The 24551-nt window shown below is 41.3% G+C and overlaps 1 protein-coding gene across 4 annotated transcripts in view; it reads right to left on the bottom strand.

Moving 5' to 3' along the window:
- The window catches only part of ZDHHC20 (zDHHC palmitoyltransferase 20), a 70750-nt gene extending 52026 nt beyond the window's left edge, over positions 1-18724 (bottom strand). Inside the window, exon 1 of one of the 4 annotated variants that reach the window (XM_082435141.1) lies at positions 18451-18724. In XM_082435141.1, the coding sequence (XP_082291267.1) occupies positions 18451-18568 (118 nt within the window). In that variant the 5' untranslated portion in view covers positions 18569-18724. The remainder of the gene's footprint in view (positions 1-18450) is intronic. The other 3 variants (XM_082435138.1, XM_082435139.1, XM_082435140.1) reach the window with 3 other exon arrangements.
- Between the last annotated feature and the right edge of the window lie 5827 nt (positions 18725-24551).

The following is a 24551-nucleotide window of genomic DNA, read 5'->3' as shown; positions in this document are numbered from 1 at the left end:
TTCTTTCATCAGTATCTCATAGTTTTCTGAGTACAGATCTTTTACCTTCTCAGGTAGGTTTATTCCTAGGTTTTGTTTTTTTTTTTTTTAATGCGATGGTAAATGCAAGTTTCCTTAATTTCTGTTAGTTTGTTGTTACTATATAGAAATGCAACATATTTCTGATATTTGTTTTGTATCCTGCAACTTTACCAAATTCATTGATGAGCTTTAGTAGTTTTTTTGCTGGGGTCCTTAGGATTTTCTATGTATAGTACCATGTAGTCTGAAAACAGTGACAGTTTTACTTTCCGATTTGGGTGCCTTTTATTTCTTTTTCTTCTCTGACCGCTGTGACTAGAACTTCCAATACTATGTTTAATAAAAATGGTGAGAGTGGCATTCTTGTCTTGTTCCTGACCTTAGAGGAATGATTTCAGCTTTTCATTGTTGCGTATGATATTAGCTGTGGGATTATCATATATGGCCTTTATTATGTTGAGGTATGTTCGCTCTGTACCCACTTTCTGGAGAGTTTTTATCATAAATGGATGTTGAATTTTGTCAAAAGCTTTTTTTGCATCTGTTGAGATGATCATATGGTTTTTATTCTTCAATTTGTTAATATCATGTATCACAGTGATTGATTTGTGGATACTGATCTATCCTTGCATCCCTGGAATAAATCCCACTTGATCATGGTAAATGATCCTTTTAATGTATTGTTGAATTTGACTTGCTAATACTTTGTTGAGGATTTCTGCATCTATGTCCATCAGTGATACTGGCCTGTGATTTTCCTTTTTTGTGGTATCTTTGTCTGGTTTTGGTATCAGGGTGATACTGGCCCCACAGAATGAGTTCAGAAGCACTCCATCCTCTGCAGTTTTTTAGAATAGTCTGAGAAGGATAGGTGTTACGTCTTCTCAAATTTGGTAGAATTCACCTGTGAGGCCATCTGGTCACGGACATTTGTTTGTTGGGGATTTCTTTTATTACTGATTCAATTTCATTACTGGTAATTGGCCTATTCATATTTTCTATTTCTTCTTGGTTCAGCCTTGGGAGATTGTACACTTCTAGTAATCTGTCTACTTCTTCTAGGTTATCCACTTTATTGGCATATTGTTGTTCGTAATAATCTGCTATGATCTCTTGTATTTCTGTGGTGTCAGTTTTAACTTCCTTTTTAATTTCTGATTTTATTGATTCAGGCCCTCTCTTTTTTTCTTATGAGTCTGACTAAAGGTTTATCAATTTTTAAAAATATTTTCAAAGAACCAGCTCTTTGTTTCATTGATCTGTTCTATTTTCTTAAGTCTCTATTTCATTTATTTCTGCTCTGATTTTTGACTTCTTTCCTTCTACTAACTTTGGGTTTTGTTCTTGTTTTTCTCATCCTTTCTCGTAAGGTTAAGTTGCTTATTTGAGATTTTTCTTGTTTCCTGAGGTAGGCTTTTATCACTATAAACTTCCCTCTTACAACTGCTGTTGCTGCATCCCATAGATTTTGGATCACTGTGTTCTTGTTTTCACTTGTCTCCATATTTTTTTTTTATTTCTTCAGTGATCCATTGATTGCTCAGTAGCATATTTTCTAGCCTCCACTTGTTTGTGTTTTTGCAGTTTTTTTCTTGTAGCTGATTTCTAGTCTCATAGTATTGTGGTCAGATAAGATGCCTGATATTATTTCAATCAATGAGACCATTAGTACTGCCAGTAATATGATTACTGAAAGGTTTAAATAATTTGTTGCATATATGCTCTACATTCTCTAATAGCTGTACCATATCTAATTTGTTAGAGCAAATAACCATTACAAATTATATTTTTCTCTTACTTATAACCCTTCTCACTTAGGTCTATAAGAACATACATACATATTTATTGTTCATATCATAGTTTAAGTTGCTGTCTCTGTGGTCATTTGGGCTGTCTAAAGCTCATCCCCATTCTCTAGCAAACTGGTTTTGTTGTAGATACAATTCAAGTTGTTCTGTTTATATGCAGTGATTTGGGGGAGACTCAAAAATAATAAACCGTTACCATCATCTTCCCAGAATCCCAAATGACAGTGACTTTTTGAAGAGAAGAGGCCATATGTCTTGTGAAATGTGCTACATTCTGACTTTGTTTCTTTTTGGTGTCCTTCACTTCTTCATCTACCCCAACCTCTTCCTCCTCCTACCATTCCATTCAAAGTCTAATGGCTTGAGTATAATTTGAGGGAGCAGGTGGGAGAGGATGGACAAGAATACTCATCTGGGTACTGTATAGTATTTAAGGAGATACTCAGGAGACACATTATTTAAGTTTGTCACTATCAGTGATGCTACGTTTGGGCCATTTGGTAAGGCAGTGACCACCAAATGTCTCCTTTGTAAAGGTCCATTTTTCACTTTGACAATCGTGGAATCTTTTGTGGAGTAAAACATTACGGGTATGTGAATATCTTCTTCCCCTAACGGTTTTAGCATCACTGATACGCCTTGCCTGAATCTATTATTTTGTAGAATTAGAAAATCACCATTAAAAGCCCTCTATTATTTACTTCCATAGTTTTAAGCTGGCATTCTTCTGTAAAGAGCTTTCCCTCACTGGAGATGAACTAGAATCATTCTAAAAAGGCAGTACAAAAATATAATTATTTCCCTTTAATTACCCATTTTCAGAATAAAAATTTGGTATAATATTTACCTCCAGGACTTCCCTGGTGGCACAGTGGTTAAGCACCTGCCTGCCAATGCAGAGGACATGGGTTCGGGCCCTGGTCCAGAAAGATCCCACATGCCACGGAGCAACTAAGCCCGTGTGCCACAACTACTGAGCCTGTGCTCTAGAGCCTGCGAGCCACAACCACTGAGCCCGTGTGCCACAACTACTGAAGCCTGCGCCTACAGCCCATGCTCTGCAACAAGAGAAGCCACCGCAACGAGAAGCCCGCGCTCTGCAACCAAGAGTAGCCCCAGCTTGCCGCAACTAGAGAAAGCCCACGTGCAGCAACAAAGACCCAATGCAGCCAAAAATAAATAAATAAATAAATAAATTTTTAAAATTCACCTCCATTGTTAGCAAATAAATTTAGTTTTTCTCTTCTTGAATATCAATACAGAAACTTACGGATTTTATTTACTAGATGTGTCATCAAGTACACTCGTTATTTTTATGTTCAAATTGCCTCACTTGGCTAATGCCTCTTCCAGCTGACTCCTGTAGCGTCCTGATCATCCCATTAGTCTCTGAGCACTTCCTTGCACAGCACAAGATGTCCCAGGCTCATTTTATATCTTCCTCCCCTGGACCTGACATTAGCCACTTCTTCAAGGGCCACTGGTTTCTTTTAATGATATTTAGAAACCAAGCTTTGAATTCTCAGCGTGCTCACAGCTACTGGAGTTTCATTGCTTTTAGGCCCTCTGGGTTACAAAAGGAGTATTATACATTTATATTTATATTCACACTGATATTTCCAATTCAAATAGAACATTACAGAGTTTTTTTCTTAATTTCTTGGCATTGTATTTGTATCTCTTTACTTTCACAATGAAAATCTTAGTTCCTAAGTAATTTACTTATTTATTCAGTTTATCCTAAAATATACATAAAACAGTTTAAAAACTACATACTAGTTTAAGATTTCTTTGCAGTTTTTTAATTTTATTCTGTTTTGGCTTTAAATTACATCCAACTAAGGAGTCCTGTGTTACTTTCAAAACTCACTAGAAAGAATTCTTTCCTCTGTGTAGTTATAGTACCAACTTCATAAAATTAAGTTCATTTGTTTCATGATTTCAAATTTTACAGTTTGCTTTTACCCCTGTTTTATTTTTATTTTGGATATGTAACAAATATAAATGTTTAAAAGTTAAAAAAAAACTATGTAAAAAGGTACTCAGAAAGGCCGGGCTTTCATTCCTCACCCCCTCACCCCAGATAATCATTTTTATTAGTGTTTGTTTTATCCTTCCACTACTTCTTTTAGCAAAATAAGCAAGTAAGTATGTATTTCTAATTTCTTCCTTTAAATATCTTGGTCTACACCTTGCTTTTTTCACTTATACCCTAGAAATCACTACACATTAGTACACAGAGACAACCATTGTTTCCTTTTTAAAGCACTTCATGGTATTCCACTGTGTGGGTGTTCCAGTTATACAACCAGGCCTCTATTGATAGCCATCTGGGTTGTCTCCAATCTTCTGCTGTTGCAAACAGTGCAGCAATGAATAACCCTATGCATGTGTTGTTTACTTGTGGAAGTTTATCTTCAGTGTAGATTTCTAACAGTGCGATTACTGGACTGAAAGTAAATCTGTCTGCTTTCCCCAAACTCAATTATAGGGGTTGTACCATTTTGATACTCCTACAAGCAATGCATGAGGCTGCTTATTTCTCTACAATAAAATATCTTCAGACTTTTGATACTACAGGGTAATTTTACTTTGCATTAAATAAATTACGGTAAGCATCTTCTCATATGTTTATAAGCCATTTTTGTTTTTTTTCCCTATTAACTGTCTATGTCACATCCATTTAAAAAATTTTTTTAATCGGGCTTTCCTCACTCCCTGGTTGTAAGATCATCCAGCCATGTTTTCTCTTAGTGTTGGAAGGTTCTTATTTTTTATATTCAGATTTGGTCCATTTTGAAATGGCAGATTCCAGGGGTAGGAAAAGTATCAGATAAGCCTAAAAAAAATCTCCTGGCACCTGAAGATAAGGAAAGAAAAATGATGGCGACATGTCAAAAGGACACAGAAACCAAACTAAAAGGGCTCCTACTGGCTAAATCTGGGACAATTTGAGCAACAAAAATAAATGATACAGGGATTTCCCTGGTGGCGCAGTGGTTAAGAACTGGCCTGCCAATGCAGGGGACACGGGTTCGAGCCCTGGTCTGGGAAGATCCCACATGCCGCGGAGCAACTAACCCTGTGCGCCACAACTACTGAGCCTGTGCTCTAGAGCCCGTGAGCCACAACTACAGAAGCCTGCGTGCCACAACTACTGAAGCCCGTGCACCTAGAGCCTGTGCTCCGCTACAAGAGAAGCCACCTCAATGAGAAGCCTGCACACCGCAATGAAGAGTAGCCCCTGCTCGCTGTAACTAGAGAAAGCCTGCATGCAGCAACAAAGACCCAATGCAGCCAAAAATAAATAAATAAATAAAAAATAAATTTATAAAAAATAAATGATACGTTATAACCCATAAAATAAGAATCCATGAGAGCACGACGATGTAAATGAATGAATAAATAAATAAATGGACGGCTTCCCTGGTGGCGCAGTGGTTGAGAATCTGCCTGCCAATGCAAGGAACACGGGTTCGAGCCCTGGTCTGGGAAGATCCCACATGCTGCGGAGCAACTGGGCCCATGAGCCACAATTACTGAGCCTGCGCGTCTGGAGCCTGTGCTCCGCAACAAGAGACCACAGAAACGAAGACCCAACACAACCAAAAATAAATAAATAAATAAATAAATAAATGGGGAGGAGGGAAAGCTCTTCCTTTCGGTTTAATTCTAATTATTAAATGTAGAAGAAATCATAGAATTTAAAAAATCACCATTTGGCAACCAGCACAGTAATTGTCCTCAAGCAAGCAAGAGTCCTCAACAGATGCTAAAAAAGAGTAAGTGCAAGTAATCATGAACAGATTTTCCCACAAAGATACTTGTCTTAGGTTGGGTTCTCTGGAATCAGGTGCTGAGACAGAGTTTGGGGTGCAAGATACTCACTAGGGATCAACACATGTGAAAGGAAGTGGGGGAAGCAGAATTGGGCAGAGGTAGACATCTCACTATAGTGCAGGCCTATTAAAGCTTTGGCCACAGGCAGGGAGCTCTGAAGAAGTCCACCCCTTCTCACTGAGCACTGCATGCCACTGCCCAGGAAGGGTGTGACCTTGGGTGAGTTGAGTCACACTGAACGAGCTGAGAGCTGACTGCTGGAAGCTGTCTGCTGACCGCACATGCCACGACTGAGCAAGTCCTTCCTCAAAGAGGGGTATGTGTGGGTTGTCTGGGTCTACCAGAATACTTATTAATTACAAGGAAAACTGTACCTTTACAGAATGGAGAAACTTGACAGATACCAGCTTACATGGTGACCAAAGTAAACAGTTCCCAAGACACTACAATCAATGACACAGTATTACTTTTGTAGTATTCACGCTAGAAATGTATACATGAGGAAACATCAGACATACCTAATTCGAGGGACATTCTACACAAGAAGCCTGTACTCTTCAAAAATGTCACGGTCATGAAACACAAAACAAGACTGAGGAGCTCTTCCAGATCAAAGGACACTAGAGAGACCTGATACCTAACTGCAATGTGTGAGCCTGGCCTGCTCTGTGGAGCAGAACAATGGTTTAGTGGGACAACTGGAGAAGTCCCAGTAAGGCTTACAGATTAGACAGTAGCATTTTATCATGCTAATTTCCTGATCTTGATATCTGTACTCTGATTATATAAGAGAATGTTCTCTGCTATAGACTGAATGTTTGTGTTCCCCCAAAATTCATGTTAAATCCTAATGCCCAGTGTAATAGTATTTGAAGGTGGGGCCTTTGGGATTACATCATGAGAGTGAGGCTCTCATGAATGGGATTAGTGCCCTAATAAGAAAGAGATCCCTCACTCCTTCCGTCATGTGACAATACAGTGAAAAGATGGCCATCTATGAACCAAGAAGTGAGCCCTCACCAGACCCCTGCTGGCACCTTGATCTTAGACTTCCAGTCTCCCGAAGTGTGAGAAATAAATTTCTACGGTTTATAAGCCACCACCATAAGTCTATGGTATTCTGTTGAAGAACCTGAACAGACTAAGACACTCTTGCTTTTAGAACACTGATGTATTTACAGGTAAAGGGACATTTAAGGTCTGCAACTTACTCTCAAGTATTTCAGAGACAGAATGAATAAATGATAAAGCATGTAGCAAATAATAACCTTTAGGGAATCTGGGTGAAGAATATATGAAAATTCTTTGTACTATTTTTCACAAGTCTAAAATTATTTTAAAATAAAAAGTGTAAAATATAAGAAAAAAAATTTTATCCATTTGTAGTTTATCTTGGAATACAGTGTGAGATATGGACCCAATTTTCTCTCTTATCAAATAAGTATCCAGTTGTCCCACCTTCTCCTCTGTGATTTGAGGTGCTACTTTATTCTAAATTTCTATATTTACTGTCTATTTCTGGACATTCTATTCTGTTCCATTGGCCAATGTCTGTCCACACATCATACCACACAATTAGTACACAATTTTTATAACAGATTTTATTTTTTTAAAAAATATATTTATTTATTTATTTATTTATGGCTGTGTTGGGTCTTCGTTTCTGTGTGAGGGCTTTCTCTAGTTGCGGCAAGTGGGGGCCACTCTTCATCGCGGTGCGCGGGTCTCTCACTATCGCGGCCTCTCTTGTTGCGGAGCACAGGCTCCAGACGCGCAGGCTCAGCAATTGTGGGTCACGGGCCTAGTCACTCCGCGGCATGTGGGATCTTCCCAGACCAGGGCTCGAACCCGTGTCCCCTGCATTGGCAGGCAGATTCTCAACCACTGCGCCACCAGGGAAGCCCCACAGATTCTATTTTTTAGAGCAGTTTAGGTTCATAGCAAAACTGAACAGAAAGTAGAGAGAGTTCTTATTTACACCCCCTGCTCTCACAATTTAAATTATAGAGATTTGTGGTTTAAAATCAGGTGGAGTTTTGTGCTCTTTATCATTCTTTCAGGGATTTCTTGGTTGCTCTTTCTTGTTTATTTTTCCATGTGACCTTTAGGATCAACTTGTCTAGTGCCAGAAAAAACAAAACAAAACAAGAAACTATTTACTGGGACTGGATTTATGCATTAACTTGGGGAGAACTGAAGTCTTTGTAATGCCGAGTTTTTCTATTCATGAACATGATATACGTAATGTCTTTCCATTTGTTCAAGTCTACTTCTATGTTTTTCAGAAATGTTTTCCTCCTACAGACGTGGCATTTTTCTTGAGTTTATTAAGTATTTTATCTTTTTGATGTTATTGGAAGTGGAAACTTGACTTCTACCATATTTTCAATTATTCATTATTTTCTTTATTGTGTACGTATAGAAAGTATTCGGTTTTGTTTGCTAATTCTATATCCTGCCATTTTACTCAATTCCTTTTGTTTAGGTGTTCTGCTGTTATTGACTCTCTTGGCTTTTCAACATATACTATCACGTTATCTGCATGTAGAAATAGCTTTCCCTCTTCCTTTCCAATGTCTTATGCTTCTAATTATTCTCTCTTGATTGAATGTGGTTAACTGGTTTTGTCAATACAATGTTATTCAAAACATAGCAATGGACATAGTGATACGTATTTACTGCTGGTTTTAGTGGAAATTAAGTATTTTGTGTGTGTGCAATTTAGAAAAATTTAGAATTTAGAAAAATACTGGATTAAACAAAGTTACATACTTAGTTACAGCAGGGCTTCTTAAAATGTGTAATGTGCAAATGAGCACTGTGAAAATAATGATAGAGACTATTATATAAAGTCCAAATGAATCTGACAGTGTGCATTTATACATTTTTGAATTCACAGTGTCAAATACAGTACCTGGAACACTGTAAACATTCCATGTTTGTTACATTACTAAAATAACATAGAGATTTTTTTTTTCTTAAACAAAATTCACATTTTATTTAGGTTGAAATAAACACAGAGATGTTTTTAAGGTCAGGAGAGTATCTGTATTTGAAATTGTGGGTTATCTACTATGTGAATACATTCCAATTCTCCCTCTTGTGCTAGGACGGGAAGTGGCAGAAACACAATTAATTCACTCATTCAATGAATCTATTGAGTACATATTACACAGGACCTGTTTTAGGTTCTGGAAATAAAGCAGTGAACACACTTATCAGGAGAGAAACACAAACAACTACATGTCAAGAATTAATAAGTGCTATGAGGAATCACAAAGCAGGGTAAGGAGAAAGTGAAAGAGGAAGTACTTATTTTATATAGGGTAGTCAGGAAAGCCTCTTTGATGGGGGAATATCTCAACAGAAATCTAGATGAAGTGAGAGAGCTAGGCTTGTGGAAATCTGGAAGGAAAGCATTCCAGGCAGAAGGAACAGTAAGTACAAAGGTTCTCAGGTGGGACCATGCAAGGCCTGAGAGATGCAAAGAGGGCTGGCTGGCTGAAGCAGAATGAGTGAAGGAAGAGATGAGTCAGAAGCAGGGGCGGGCCAAGGCACTTAAGGCCTCACAGGCTATGGAAAGAGCTCTGGATTTCATTAAGAGCAAAGGAGGAAGCCACTGGAGCATGCAGAGGACTAAGGATCTTGACTTGGGCTTTAAAAGATTCACTCTGGCTTTCTGGAGGGTGGGGGAAGAGCGGACTGTTAGGAGGCCAGGGCACATGTGTCCATGATGTGTGCCACAGCCACGACGCCACACCTCCTTTCTTAACGCTTACACCAATGACACACACTGCTAACATTTTGGTGTGTTGGTATTATTTCCTTCAGGTGCTGATGATATCCTTTCCATGCACTTAGTTTAAAAAGCTTCCCTGAAGACTTCACATTTAATAAGCTCATGTTTGTTCAATTAGTATGTTAATAATAACTGTTCCTCCTATGATTCCAACTGGGTGGGCCAAAGTTCACGTTACTGTGTATAATGCAGCACCAAGAACAGTGGAAGAACAGAGAGAATAGAAATGTTTTAAAAACAATTTAAAAAAATCTTTATCATCAAGACTTATGGATCTCTGTCTTAGAGAAATCTATTCTTCATAAAACCATAATCCCCATTATTTGTGACTATTTCAGTTATTTAAGTGTAGGTGCCCATCTGCTCAAGAAGATGTGCTGCATGTTTCAGCAGTATGTAAATCTGTGTAGCTTATCTGCTCCCAGGAATAGTACCAGGTACTAATCTTCTTAAAGTCCCACGTGATGATGGGGTGGTGGGCTCCCCTCCTTTGACAACAGCTCTCCCACATGCACACTACCGACACTACCACAAGCTCATAGCAAAACAGGAACCCACTTTTACAATATGATCTTCAAATGCAGCCAGTTTTTTAAAAAGTGTGAGAATGTGCTCCTTCACTCACTTAAGACTGTGTGTGGGCATGGGGGGAACACAACTCTAAGAATTAAAAAACAAAAACACTTCCTGCCGTAAAAGGGAAGGCAAGAAAAAGTATGCTCGCGGCTATTTACATTTCTCCCCACCCCCAGTAACATCTGAAAGCCCACTCTGCTAAGAACGTTACATGATTCTGTAAGACAGGCATTACCCCATTTTATACCATAGGGACAAACTCAGAGAGGATAAATAAGTTATTAAGATCATTCAACAAGTAAAAAGGTACAGCAAGGAGGCCAGTGTGGCAGCTGCAGAACAACTAGAAGAGTGGAAAGGAAATTATGTCAGAGAAGTAATGAGGGGAAGAGGCCATGGTAAGGACGTTAGGAGCGCCACTGAACAAGAGAGGAGGCCAGCCAAGGTTTTCATTAGAGGAGTGACAATCTGCTATTAGTTTTAAAGGGATCATTCTGGCTGCTTTGTGGAAGACAGGGTACAGGTGGGAAGATCGGGGTGAAATGAGGAGAAAGAGACAAGACATAAGGGTGCTACAATAATATAAGTGATAATGTGGCATAACAAACCACCTCAAACTTAGTGACTTTATCATCATTTTTTCTCTGGCTGCACAGCACAGCATGCAGGATCGTAGCTCCCCAACCGGGGGCTGAACCCGCGCCCCCTGCAGTAGAAGTGTGGAGTCGTAACCACTGGACGACCAGGGAAATCCCCCAACCTTAGTGACTTTAAACAACCACCATTTATTATTTCCTACAATCGTGCGGATCGGCAGTTCAGGCTGTGATCAGCTGGGCTGTTTTTCTACCAGCTGCAGTCAACAGGCAGCTAGACCGGGGCAGGAGCTCATCCACGCATCAGGGGCTTCGGTGCTTAACTCATCTTGCCTTGGCCTCTCTCTCCATATGGTCTAGCCTGAACGGCGACCGGAACGTTCCAGAAGAGTTAACATGGACGATGCCTGCTGTTTTGAGCCTAGGCTCCGGATCTCACACATCACTCCCACCACGTTCTACTAGTCAAAGCAGGTACAAAGCCAGCCCAGATTCACTGGGTGGGCAAAAGACTCCACCTCTGGGGAGGAAGTACAAATTATTGTGGCCATGTTTTTCAATCTACTACACACGACAGAGATCATGGTGGCTTGAAGAAATATAGCTGCAGTGGTGGTGGTGAGAAGCAACTGGATTTTGGTACACTTGATGACAGGATTTGCTGATTAATGGGATGTAAAATGACTTTCCAACCAGGGAACTGAAAGGATGAAACTGCCATTTACTGAGCTAAGATAGGAGGAGCAGTTCAGCAGAGAGAAAAAAACTCACAAGAGTTCTGTTTTGGACAATAAGTCTGAAATGCCTCTAAGATATCTGAGCAGAGATGTCAAGAAAACAGACATCAGAGCCTGGAGTTCAGCATGCGATGTCTTCTTTGCTACAAAGTGGAAGTGACCAGCAGAGAAAAAAAGTTTTATCCATGTGACTAGGGCATAATGTTGTTCTTCCAAATAGTCTAACCTGGTTTCTAAGTTGTCCAGCATCTCTTCCATGTTCCTTGACTTATAAGAAAGCAGTAAAGGCCCAAAGAAGGTTCAGTTTATATGGAAGAAAATATAAAAGCTCTTTTTGTTCGTTTGGGCTTGGGTTTTTTGGGGTATTATCTACAGAGTTCTCTCAGACCAATCTGCTTTCTAGCATCAACAGAAAACGCTACCAGGACAGATTAAATCACTAGCAGTCATAAGGAAAAAAAAACTGTTCTTCAAAAAAAGAAAAGAAAAAGGCCAAGATACTGAAGAATGCAAATAATGAAGTCTGCAGAACACTGTATCTAAAAACAGATATGAAATAACAAAATTAAAACGTTTTAAAAAATACTCTAATTCATGTCATTCCTATAATTATGTCCTCTATTGAGGATGAGAGTTAGGGAGCCAGAGTTTTTCAAAACAGTATCATCATAATTTCAAAGAATCACTGTTTCAAAATCCAAAACAGAGACTGCAGAACCGATAAGCAATATCATGTAGCCTTTAACCCCAAAGAATGTTGAAATATATGTTGGTAATTATAATTTAATTGTTATTGTGGATGTTTGTTCAACATATTCAAACATGATTCAAGTGAGTTTATAGGAGTATGATTCCATTTGATTCACCACATATTTATTGAAAGTCTACTAGTAACTAGATTCTCTAGTGGATACAAAGATGAATAGGACCCAACCATACTATAAACCTTAAAAGCAGGATTTTTAAAATACTTAAACGTAATAAAGTGTATGGTTTTTATTTATATTCTAATTCAATGCACAAGTGATCTGTGGAGGCTTACTAGAAATATATTCTTAAATAAAACTGCATTTTAGAAACAGAAAAATACAAATTAGAATGTGAAGTAGAGAATAAAGGGCGAAATACTGATATATGCTACAATACAGATGAACCTCAAAAACATGTGAAAGACACCAGGCACAAAAGACCACTTACTGTTTGACTTCATTTATATGAGATGTCCAGAAAAGGCATGCAGAGACACAGTGTTGATTAGCGTTGCCTGCGACTGGGGATGGGAACAGGAATTAACCACAAATGGTCACAAGGGATCTGACTGGGGTGATAAAAAATGTTCCAAAAATGGATGGTCGTAATGACTGCATAACTTGGTTTTCTAAAAATCACTACAAATGAATAAATTTTATGGTATGTAAATTATATCTCGATAAAGTTGCTTTTTGAAAAAAAAGGCAAAATAAAAACTTTTACAGACGTACACAAGCAGAAATAACTTATCACCAACTGACTTGCATTACAATAAATGTTAAAGAAAGCCCTCAGGCAGAAGAAAATGACACCAGTTGGAAATACGGATTTATAAAAAAGAATGAAGTATACCAGAAATGATAACTACATAGGTAAACATATAAGATTTGTTTACTTATTTAAATATTTTTAAAAGATAATAGACTGTCTAAACAAAATAATGGCAATATAGTGTTAGTTTCATAGCACATAAAATGCTGACAACAACAGCATAAAGGCTATGAGGGAAGAAATAGAACAACGCTTTTATAGGGTACTGTATGTGAACTGGTATATCAGTGGAAGGTAGATTATGATAAATTAAATATGTATGCTATAAACCTTAAAGCAACCACTAAAATAACAGAGTTACAGCTAATAAGCCAACAAAGGAGAGAAAACAGAATCATACAAAATAATTTAAAATCTTCTGAAAATTGATTAATTCAAAAGAAGGCAGGACGAGGAGGAAAAGGGAAAAAAGGACAGGACAGATTTTTTAAAAAGCAAATGATAAGACTTAAAGTTACCCACATCAACAATCACGTTAAATGCAAATGGTCAAAACAGGCCAATTAAAAGGCAGAGATGGTACAGCACGGTGACTATCGTTGTATTTGAGAGTTGCTAAGAGAGCAAATTTTAAAAGTTCGCATCACAAGGAAAGAACTTTGCAACTATGTGTGGTGACGGATGCTAACTGATCTTCCTGTGGTGATCATTTTGCAACACATACATATACTGACTCATCATGCTGGACACCTGAAATGAATGCTGTATGTCAATTAAAGCTCAATTTAAAAAAAGAAAAGAAAGGGCAGATATTTTCAGACTGGATTAAAAAAGCAAGACCCAACTATATGCTGCTCACAAGAAATGCACTTTAAGTATAAAGATTAAACAGGTGAAAGTAAAAGGACATATCATGCTAATACTAATCAAAAGAAAGATTAGTGGACATGTTAATATCTGCCAAAGTAGATTTCAAAGCAAACAATATCACCAGGGATAAGAAAGTCACTTCATAATGATAAAGGGTCAATTCATGAAGAGGACACAACAATCCTAAACATTTTATGTACCTAATTACGGAGCTGCAAAATACATGAAGCAAAAACTGAGAGAACTACTAGGAGAAAGAGACAAATCCAATTACTGTTATACCTCTCTGAGTAATTAACTGATAAAACAAATAGAAAATCAGCAAGAACACAGAAGATTCGAACACTATCAACCAACCTGCCTTAACTGACATTTATGGAGCATTATGACATAACAGAATACCCAACAACAAACAACAAAATACACTGCTGAATACAGAATACATTTTTCTCAAATGCACATGGAATGCTTCAAAGACAGACCACATTCTGGGCCATAAAACAAGGCTGAATACATTTTAAAGGACAAGTCATAAAGGTATGTTCTCTGACCACATGGAATTACATTTGAAATCAGTAACAAAAAGAGATCTGAAAAATCCCCAAGTAACTGCAAACTAAATAGCACACTTATAAAATAACCTATGGGTCAAAAGTGAAATGAAAAATGAAATTAGAAAATAATTTTAATTGAATTTAAATGAAAATACAATATATCAACATTCACGGGATGTGAATAAAGCAGTATTTGGGGTAGAAATATAGGAGTAAACACTTAAAAAAGGGCTCAAATCAATTAGTTCAATTTGCATATTGAGAAACTAGAAAAAGAGCAAGTTAATCCCAAAGTAAACGAGAAAGGGAAATAATATCAGACAAGAAATCAGTGAAATAGAAAACAGAAAAACAATAGAGAAAAATAAGTGAAATCAAAAGCTGCTTCTTTTGAAATCAATAAAATACACTGGAGGCAACTGTGTCAAGACAGTGTGCTCAAGGTTGATGTTTAAGCTATTCATCTTGTCTCTTTCCAAATCTGAAGAAACTATCAGGAGACATAGAAATTATTAGATACATAGATTCAGAGGTTACCGTTCTATCCTACGTATCCTCTCTGAGAAAAGATAAAAGGCATATCCATCCTTGGACAAACCATACAGCTCTTCCAAGTAATAGTTTTCTCAGAAGTAAAATAAAGGGATTGAATTAGATCATCTCTAAAATCTCTTTAAGGTCTCAGATCATCTAAATGCCAAATAAGAGGCACACATCTACTACTAACAGCTCCAAACGACCTGAGAAAATCCTAGGAAACTGTATTAGCACTTTCCCCAACAATAACCAGCTTCACCAAGCTGGAAAAGTTGGTCAATCCACCCATAACTAAACTCATATGTCTGAATATTAGCCTTGAGGAAAAAAATGAAGAATTTCAGTTTAATTTAAAATCAAGGACCAATATTACTAATTACTCCATCGTTACTTCTCCGCTTTTCACCCCTGTGAGATGGCCATCTCAGATGCATTACTTCTTACTCAACTTTATCCTCAATATTACTCCTACCAGTAATAGGAATTGCTGATTATATATATTTCTACGTGTATGTGTATATGTGTGTGTATGTGTATGGAATTGCAGAATTAAGAAGTTATAGAGGCTAGGCTGAAACAAGGGCCTCTCATAAACAATTTATTTTTTCAAATGTCCTACAGTGGGCCATGCATTTTTACTATCTGAGATATTTAGGAACCTTCAGCTACTATCTTTCAGGAAAAAATTACCTTATATAAATAACTATAGATAAGACTGAAATCTGCCCTGAGTGTCTAGATCTGGATAATCAAGTACACTACTCTTGCACAGTAGTTAAATATAAAAGCATGGACCCTGGAGCCAAACCACTTGAGTTCCAATTCTGGTTATGCCATTTACTAGTTGTATGACCCTGCACAAATCACTTAACTTTTGTTATTATGAGAATTAAATAAATTAACACAGTTAAAGATACAATTATCATTCTCTCCCATCTAATTTGATAAAGAACACCAGAAACTGAGAAAATTCTGTAAAAATTATTGAAACAGCACTTTAAATAAAACTCACACTTCACTCAGTTTAAAGCTCCTATAAAGTTATACATTGATATATCTCAGTAGGATGATCTGTGCTTATGCAAACATAAATTATACGTAAGTAGTATAAAGGATAGTTTTAATATGAGAGTGAATGAGCTTTTATGCTCCACCATGTAGGCCAGTGAAACTGAAGAGCTCCCAAACGCTCCCTAGTTAATGTCTGATAACTTAGAAGCAGTAAACGCAGTCCCTATGTAAGACCTGTCACCACTGAGTATTTTAAAATTCTGCCAAGCATTTGGGCCTTAACTGTTGCAGAATGTTTTAACTTAATGAAATCCTGGGGGTGTAATCTCTAAATGACGGGCCTAAAGCCTAATTGATCTCCTAAGAGGGCAACCACTTAGCTCCGCCCCAATTCCCCATTGTGGACGGAACAATTACAGTTCCAGTGACCCTCTTGGCTCACGAGAAGTTATATGCAGAGTGGAAAGATGTGGGTCACACCCCTGTAGCCACTCAACAGCTGTGTGACCGACCAAAGGACCAGTCTCATTCCCTTCATCTGTAGAGACACCTATGCTCAGAGGCATGAAAGGGGTAAAGGGGAGAGTGATGGAATGTTCCCCCCTACTAGCACATGCACGTTCCTTTCCCTTCATGTTTGTTTTTTTTTTTTTTAAGGTTTTTTTTTGATGTGGACCATTTTTTTTTTTAAATACATTTATTTATTTTTTATTTATTTTTGGCAGCGTTGGGTCTTCGTTGCTGCGCACGGGCTTTCTCTAGTTGTGGCGAGCGGGGTTGCTCTTCGTTGCGATGCGTGGGCTTCTCATTGTGGTGGCTTCTCCTGTTGCGGAGCACGGGCTCTAGGCGCACAGTCTTCAGTACTTGTGGCACATGGCTCAGTAGTTGTGGCTCGTGGGCTCTAGAGCGCAGGCTCAGCAGTTGTGGGCACAGGCTTAGCTGTTCCGCAGCATGTGGGATCTTCCTGGACCAGGGCTCGAACCTGTGTCTCCTGCATTGGTAGGCAGATTCCTAACCACTGCGCCACCAGGGAAGTCATGATGTGGACCATTTTTAAAGTCTTTATTGAATTTGTTACAATATTGCTTCTGTTTTGGTTTTTTGGCTGCAAGGCATGTGGGATCCCAATCCCAGCTCCCCAACCAGGGATGGAACCCGCGCCCCCTGTATTGGAAGGTGAAGTCTTAACCACTGGACCGCCAGGGAAGTTACTCCCTTTGTGTTTGATGTCACCTTTTGATATGTATGATAACCATCTACAGGTTAAATGTGCAGTTTCAACATAAACACACATTTTCAAGTAAAGCTTCAGAACCTTTACTTTAAAACCACTATGGAATTAGAAGAAAGAGAAAATAATCTTCTGATAGAATTAAATAAGATTGGTGGAATAAATCTCATTCCCACTTCGGAGTAAATAAGGTATGGGACTTCCCTGGCAGTCCAATGGTTAGGACTCTGGGCTTCCACTTCAGGGGGCACGGCGTCCATCCCTGGTGGAGGAACTAAGATCCCGCAAGCCAGAGGGGTGCAGTCGAATAAAGAAGGTAGAGTATCATCACAAGCTGTTGAGAGTCCCATGACCATGACCACTTTCTGGAAGTAGCTTTAAGAAATACCTAAATCTGGTCAATTTTAATTGATGCAAACATTTTCGGCAAACATTTTGGTATCCAAAAGGATGAAACTAAACAATCATATGCAACAGATGAACTCCATTATTATTTGGAAATGTATTCCACAACTAATTTATTCTGGACCTACTTGCAGGGATAGTTTCCCTGAAAATTAAATGTTTTATAGGTACAAAATAACTTTCTCAAAGGTGGATATTTTCATTTAAAAACCTACCCTCAAAACTTCTGAGCCAAAGCAGTCTCTTCCACGTGCAGAACTCGGTTTTAACCAAGTACTTATTCGCGAGCTGTACCAGCGCAGGGCCCTGACCCGAGAGTCCCGATTCTGCCCTTCCAAGTAGAGTGGGTGGTGCCACTTCTTCCCATTCAGACAATTAGCATCTACCTCCTGTGCCTTTTCTCCGCTTAAGGTATACACTGCTGGGCCCTTTAGAAAACTGCGGACTCAGCGTATACCCAGACGAGATCATTCTGGGGGACCAAGGGACCGGGTTTACCGACAGCACGGAGCCTCTGGTCCTGAGCTCCCAGCAAGGACCGACAGGAGCGGCAGACACGCCGAGCGACGCGGAGGAGGCCGGCGGGTCCGGGGAGCGGCGGCTGGACCACGGGCCCCGCGTGGGCTCCCCGCGACGACCCTCCGCCCGCGCTCAGGGCCCAGGGCCGAGGAGAACGCCCTCGAAACCCAGGCGGAGGGAACGTCAACTCCACAAACAGCCGGGACACAGAGGCCAGGCCCGGCGGCCGCCGCTCCCTCGCCTCAGAAGCACATTGTGTCTAAGAAGCTGGACGCCGACCCGAAACACACGGGCTGAACCGGGCCCCGCGGCCGGGCTCGGGCGGACACACGGCGGGCGCGGGGGAGCGCCCTGCCCACCGAGCGCGCCTGCCCGGCGCCGGAGGCCGCGCCGAGGGGCCTCCCCCCGCCCCGCCCGGTACTCACACACGCACAGCTCCACCACGTACGCGTAGTAGGACCACACGACCACGAAGGTGATGAAGAGCACCGGCACCCAGCCCACGGTGCGCTGGCAGCAGCGCCAGAACGTGCAGGGCGCCATGTTCCGCCGGCGGCCTCGGCACCCAGCGGCCCGGGGTGGCGGGGCACGCCAGACCCCCGGCGGCGGCGACGGCGGCGGCGGCAGCAGCAACAGCAGCGGCAGCAGCAGCGTCTACTCCGACACTCCCCGCGGCTCGGCGCCCCGCCCCCGCCTCCGCCCCGACCCCTCCCCGCCCCGCGTTGCGCCCGGCCCCGCCCCGCCCCGCATTGCGTCCGCGTCGACCGCCGCCGGGGGCGGGGTCTCCGCGCCGTGGGGGCGGGGCATGAACGGGCGTGGCCTGCTGGGCGGGCGGCGGAAGGGGCGGGGTAGCGGGCGGCGGAAGTGACCGGAGGGAGCGGGCAGGCGCGGTGCGCAGCGCCTCCTGGCGGCCGGCTCGGGCGTGGCGCGGCTCGGGCGGACTGAGGCTCCCGGGGGGAGGCTCCCTGCGGGGCGACCGCGCCCACCCGAGCTGTGGCCTCAGGGGCCCCACGTGCCTCTCCTCTTGGGATCCCCGCGCTTTGAAATAATTTGCTCGTGTTTCGGGCGGAAGCCCTCCGTTTTCGGAGATGGAAACCGTAGGTGCGTGTGATTTAGGATGGAAGCCGTGTAGTGTGTCAGTTTGATTTGAAACCCAAATTTAAGGTTGAGTTGTGAACGGGTTAACAACCTTCTCCGTGCCCGGCAAAAACTACTGAAATTTCCAGGATTTGTTTATACCTGGCGAATCTAAACAACGGCTGTAACAACTGCTGTAGTCATTGACGCCTGTAATCATTAAAGAACCTTCAAGTTTCGCTGCTTGCAGATTTCAAGGGAGACAGATGACCCTGTTGAGTGAGTCCGCGACCTTGGCCTCTGGGATGGACCTTACCGCGGAGGGAGCACAGGAAGGGCAGGCACTCGTCCCTGCCCAGGGCGTGGACGTTCACCTCCCCGTACCGCGTTCTCCTCTTTAGTGACGAAAGCAGATGGACAACGCCTGTTTGCCTGGCCCTAAGCCAGGTGTTCTAGTTCATGTAAAGGGGACAAATCATGTCCCAGCCAAGGCGGCTCCCCCATACCGCCTTGTAGGACAGCTTCTTCCTTCAGGACCGTGGCTTTCAACAGAGCCTGGAGGGCACAGGGCAGCTCCCCGTCCCGGAAGTGTGCCGCTGCCCTGAGGACTGCGTCTGCAGAGTCCCCACTGTCACCGCCACCCAGGAACTCCAAAATGCCATTTTAAGTTCCGGTTCTGAGCTGAGAGCTGGGGAAGAATAAGGGCAACTAGAGGTAGCTCTGAAACCATTAGACACGGTTTACGGAAGCCACGTAGCTGTAAATATGGAGAGTGAAGAAGAAAAAAACCCACAAACTCATAAATTTAGAATTAAACCACAATTCCAAAACACACATACAAATCTAATACTATGAGAGAACGCAAAAAAAAAAAAAAAAAAATTAACAATAAGAACTTGAATTTGGGACTTCCCTGGTGGTCCAGCGGTAAAGACTGCACTTCCCATGCAGGAGGGCTGGTCGGGGAACTATGATCCCACATGCCGCGTGGTGTGGCCAAAAAAAAAAAAGAACTTGAATTCACTGAAAATAATTTTATGAAGCAGTCTTACAAAGGCTTTTAAAAACAGTATATGGCACGAGTTCCCTAGTGGTCTAGTGATTAAGATCCAGCACTTTCACTGCCATGGCCTGGGTGTGTGGTGTGGCCAGAAAGTAAATAAAATAAAATAATAAAAACAGTATATGGCATGCCCAAAGAGGTAAGTGAAAAAATAATTTCCATCTGAAAATAACAAAAATTTTTGAAACAAAATAAGAAAAATTGGGAAAAGAACAGGTGGATTTAAAAAGTAACCATTTAGGGGCTTCCCTGGTGGCGCAGTGGTTGGGAATCCGCCTGCCAATGCAGGGGACACGGGTTCGTGCCCCGGTCGGGGAAGATCCCACATGCCGCGGAGCGGCTGGGCCCGTGAGCCACAATTACTGAGCCTGCGCGACTGGAGCCTGTGCTCCGCAACAAGAGAGGCTGCGATAATGAGAGGCCCGCGCACCGCGATGAAGAGTGGCCCCCGCTTGCCGCAACTGGAGAAAGCCCTCGCACAGAAACGAAGACCCAACACAGCCATAAATAAATAAATAAATAAATTTATTAAAAGGGATTGTTTTTTATTTAAAAAAAAAAAAAAAAAGTAACCATTTAGAAATCTTCAGAATATTAAAATATTGTCAAAAACTCTGAATAGACAGATTCTAATCTGGACACTGGAGAAGAGGGACTTAGCAAGTTGGAAGATGGTTCTAATTCATCCAGAACACAGCACAGAGAATAATTTTTAAATATGAAAAGCATGGAAGATATACCGGCAGACTTAAACGTACATTTATCATAAGCGTTCCAGAAGAAGAGGATGAGAGGAATGTCAAAGAAATGAGTTTTGAAAAGGTTAAGTATGAGAATATTCCAGAACTGAAGAAAAACATAAGTCCTTAAAACCTAGACAGAGGGTAGTGAAACTATAAACATTTAGAATAAAGAGAAAAATCTTTAGGATTTTTCAGATTCCAGAGATAGAAATCAAATTTCCTTTGGTAACCAAAGGAACACTAACTAGACTGGCAGCTGACTTCCTCTCAGTGATAGCAGATGCCAGAAGACAACAAAGTGGTATTTTCAGTGCTGAGAGAAAGTAATTAATACCCCTAAATTTTATAGCCAGAGAAATGATCACTTAAGAGCAAAGGCAAAGTGAAAAGGCAACCAATGGAATGGGAGAAACATTTGCAAATCATATATCTGATAAGGGATTGCTATGCAGAAAATGTAAAGAACCGGCCCTTCCCCTCACCCTGGCATCTCCCACCCCTCCGTCAGACCTGGCCCATCTCTGCCTCAGGGGAGCCTTCCCTTAATGCCTGTCCTTGCCTGGCTGCTAAGGAGTTGGTCCCAATCTCAGAGGATCAACTTATCCCCAGGCCTTGACTTTACTGAATGTAAAAGTAACATTTCCACTACCCGTCCCTTAAACATCAGAAACGCTCCATCCATCTGCAGAGATGGGTTCCAGTTTATGGTGGCTTTTCCGCCCTTTTCTTTTTTAATCTTTTTATTTTGAAACAATTTTAAGTTTGCAGAAGAGTTTTTAAGATAGTAGAGTTCCTATAGAGCCTTCACTCAGCCTCCCTAATGTTAACATCTTATAAAACCATGATGTATTTATCAAAACTAAGAAATTAACATGGATACAACACTTTAAACTACAGACTGATTTTTACCAGTTTTCCCACGAATATCCTTTTCTGCCCCAGAATCCCACTTTGCATTTAGTCGCCACATCTTCTTAGTCTCCTCCAGTCTGTCTTCCTTGCTTTGCATGGAAAAACACTTTCAAAAAGTACTGGTCAGGTATTTTTCAGAATGTCCTTCAATCTGGGTTTGTCTGATGTTTTCCCATGACTAGACTGCGGTTATGGATTTGGGGAAGAAAAGCACAGAGATGTGTGCCTTTCTCATCATGGCAGGTGGATGTGATGTCGACAGCCTACTGTTGACATTAGCCTTCACCACTTGCTTAAGGTACTGTGTCCACTGTAAAGTCACAATTTCCCTTTCCCTGCACTATGCATTAGAAAACAGTCGTCAAGTCCAGCCACATTCAAAGGGAAAGCAATTAAATTCTACCTCCTGCAGGGAGGAATGTCAAGGACTTTGTGGCCATCTGTTCAATTTTGGGGGAGGTACTTTGAGGCTATGCAAATATCCTGCTTCTCTGCAAAGTTTCTCCCACTAATTTGAACATCCATCGGTGGACCTTGGCTGCACCAGGCCTTTTTCTTTTTCTTTGCTGTGTAGTTGACTAATGATCTGTTTGTTGACTAATGAAATGCAGCCAAAAAGTGTGTCCAGAGACTTAGCTGTCACGGTGGGATGACAAATAGATTCCTGACCCTGATGACTGCAAGAGTTTCTGGTTTGGTTAGATCTGTGTTTGCTCATCTGGAATCTGTCCCCAGAAAGCTTCCGGGCCACTGGTTCACTGATCGGTCCAGGCACGTGTTACTGACGGCATTTAGGCTACAGGGAAAGCCTGGGCTTGGCTGCTGCCTCAGGAAACATCGACTCCCTACCAGAAAAGAACAGGTTTTTAGGAAACATTACGCAGCTCTACTGTCTGCATTGCTGTGATCTCTCTATGATTGCTCTGGATTGAGAACTGACAAGTTTCTGGCAAACAAAGGCAGAGTGGACACGCCATTCCAGACAGGAGAGGAGCACAGGCCAAGCTCTTGAGTGTGTGTCTATGCGTGTGTAGGTGGGTGTGTGTGTGAGGGGGTGTCAGTATTTGGAACTGCCCTGTAGTTATTCAGCCTCTCTATGTTAAACCCCTGTATGATACACTCAGGTACCTCTCCTATGTATGATTATTTAATTAAAGATAGTTTCCCCAGACTGTGAGCTTTCTGAGGAGGGACTAGGTCTGTTTTGCTTCCATGGTGAGCCCAGCACATAGTCAGGCACAGAAGAGGCACTGAATCATATTAATTGACATAACCTGGAATTAGGGCTGTCCATGCTTTCCCCACAGTTTTCTCAAACTCCCCATAACTTTGATCACAGAAGCAGTCTTGTATATGGTGGTGAAATTCTTAGTATTATTAGAAAAGCGTTAAAGCTTATTTATATTATGAGGTGAAGAAACATTTGTGGACCAGCCTAGGAAGGAACCATGATGTGGAACACTAGTAAGGATAAATTGACTTGGGCATAGTGGAAAAAAGATGGGTTGTGGTGTCAGTGATATTTGGATTCAAGCCCCAGCTTCCTCACTTGTTAGCTATATAATATTGTGGGATTTATCTAAGTTCCCTGAGATTCAGTTTCTTCTGTCTATCAGGGATAATAGCATCAATCTCACGGTGGGAGGGCTAGATGAAATTTTATATACAATGTATGTATATATAGGTATATATGTAGCATATGTAAAAATATGTATATATGTACTTGTATGTATACATGAACCTATACATCTACTGTGTGTATATATACTAGTATGAATATACATATGCTCATCTACCTATCTTGTGTATCTGTAGTTCCTGACATATGGTCATTTTATCAGTTAGGATTCACATTAAGTATTTCGACAGAGAAAATTTACTACAAGGACGTGGTTAAACAGGTGTTAGAGAAGCAAACAGCAAAGGGGACTGAGGTCCCACAGAGGAAGCACCTGCAGGAAGAGCGCCCCGCCCCTGAGGCTGGGGCACAAAGGGAAGAGGGGCAGCGTGTTAGGACCCAGAGCTTGCAGGAAAGGCCCCGGGCTGCTTAGTGAGGGACGCCTGCCAGTGGTCCTGGTTCTCCGGGAGAACACAGTGATCTGGTTCTGGGAGTGCCAGGACGTTCACAGCAACCAGAACAGTGGGAGACTGGTACCAAGGGCTGCTAGGGTGCCGGCTGGGGCTCTGGGGACATTGGCAGGACAGCAGCAGATGGGAGCATGGCCCAACCCAGCATCACAAGGCTGACTGTGTACGGGAGGGAGGGAGGGCTGGGAACAGGGACAACAGCTTAACAACTAGCAAAATCACGGAACTTAATTTGATCCGTTCATCACGTTAACCGCTGCCTGGAATTCCATTGTACAACTCTAGCACAATTTATTTAGCACTCTCATGGTGCTGGACACTCAAGCTAGTTCAAATGAATACAGATTAAATTTGTATTAATTGAAATGATGCTGCAATGAAAATTCCTTCAATTCACTTTGGATTGTAACATTTTGTCACTGGGGAGAGCTTGTATGACATGCTGTAAACCATAAAGGAGTTATTAATTAATACTATTTTCTCCCAAGATTGAATGTCTAAATATTATGTAAATCCACGTGTTATAAATGTTATAAGCAAAATATTTTCTCCCGTTTCATCCTCTTGGAAAGAAAGCTTCCATACAAGGAAGACTAGCACCTCGCAGAGTACACTGGATAGAGCAGGTTCAATAGAGATTTGA

The sequence above is a fragment of the Balaenoptera physalus genome, assembly GCF_965194825.1.
Source record: "Balaenoptera physalus genome assembly, chromosome: 18".
NCBI lineage: Eukaryota > Metazoa > Chordata > Mammalia > Artiodactyla > Balaenopteridae > Balaenoptera > Balaenoptera physalus.
The sequence above is the reverse complement of the archived record's forward strand: the minus strand, read 5'-3'. Positions and strand labels throughout refer to the sequence as shown.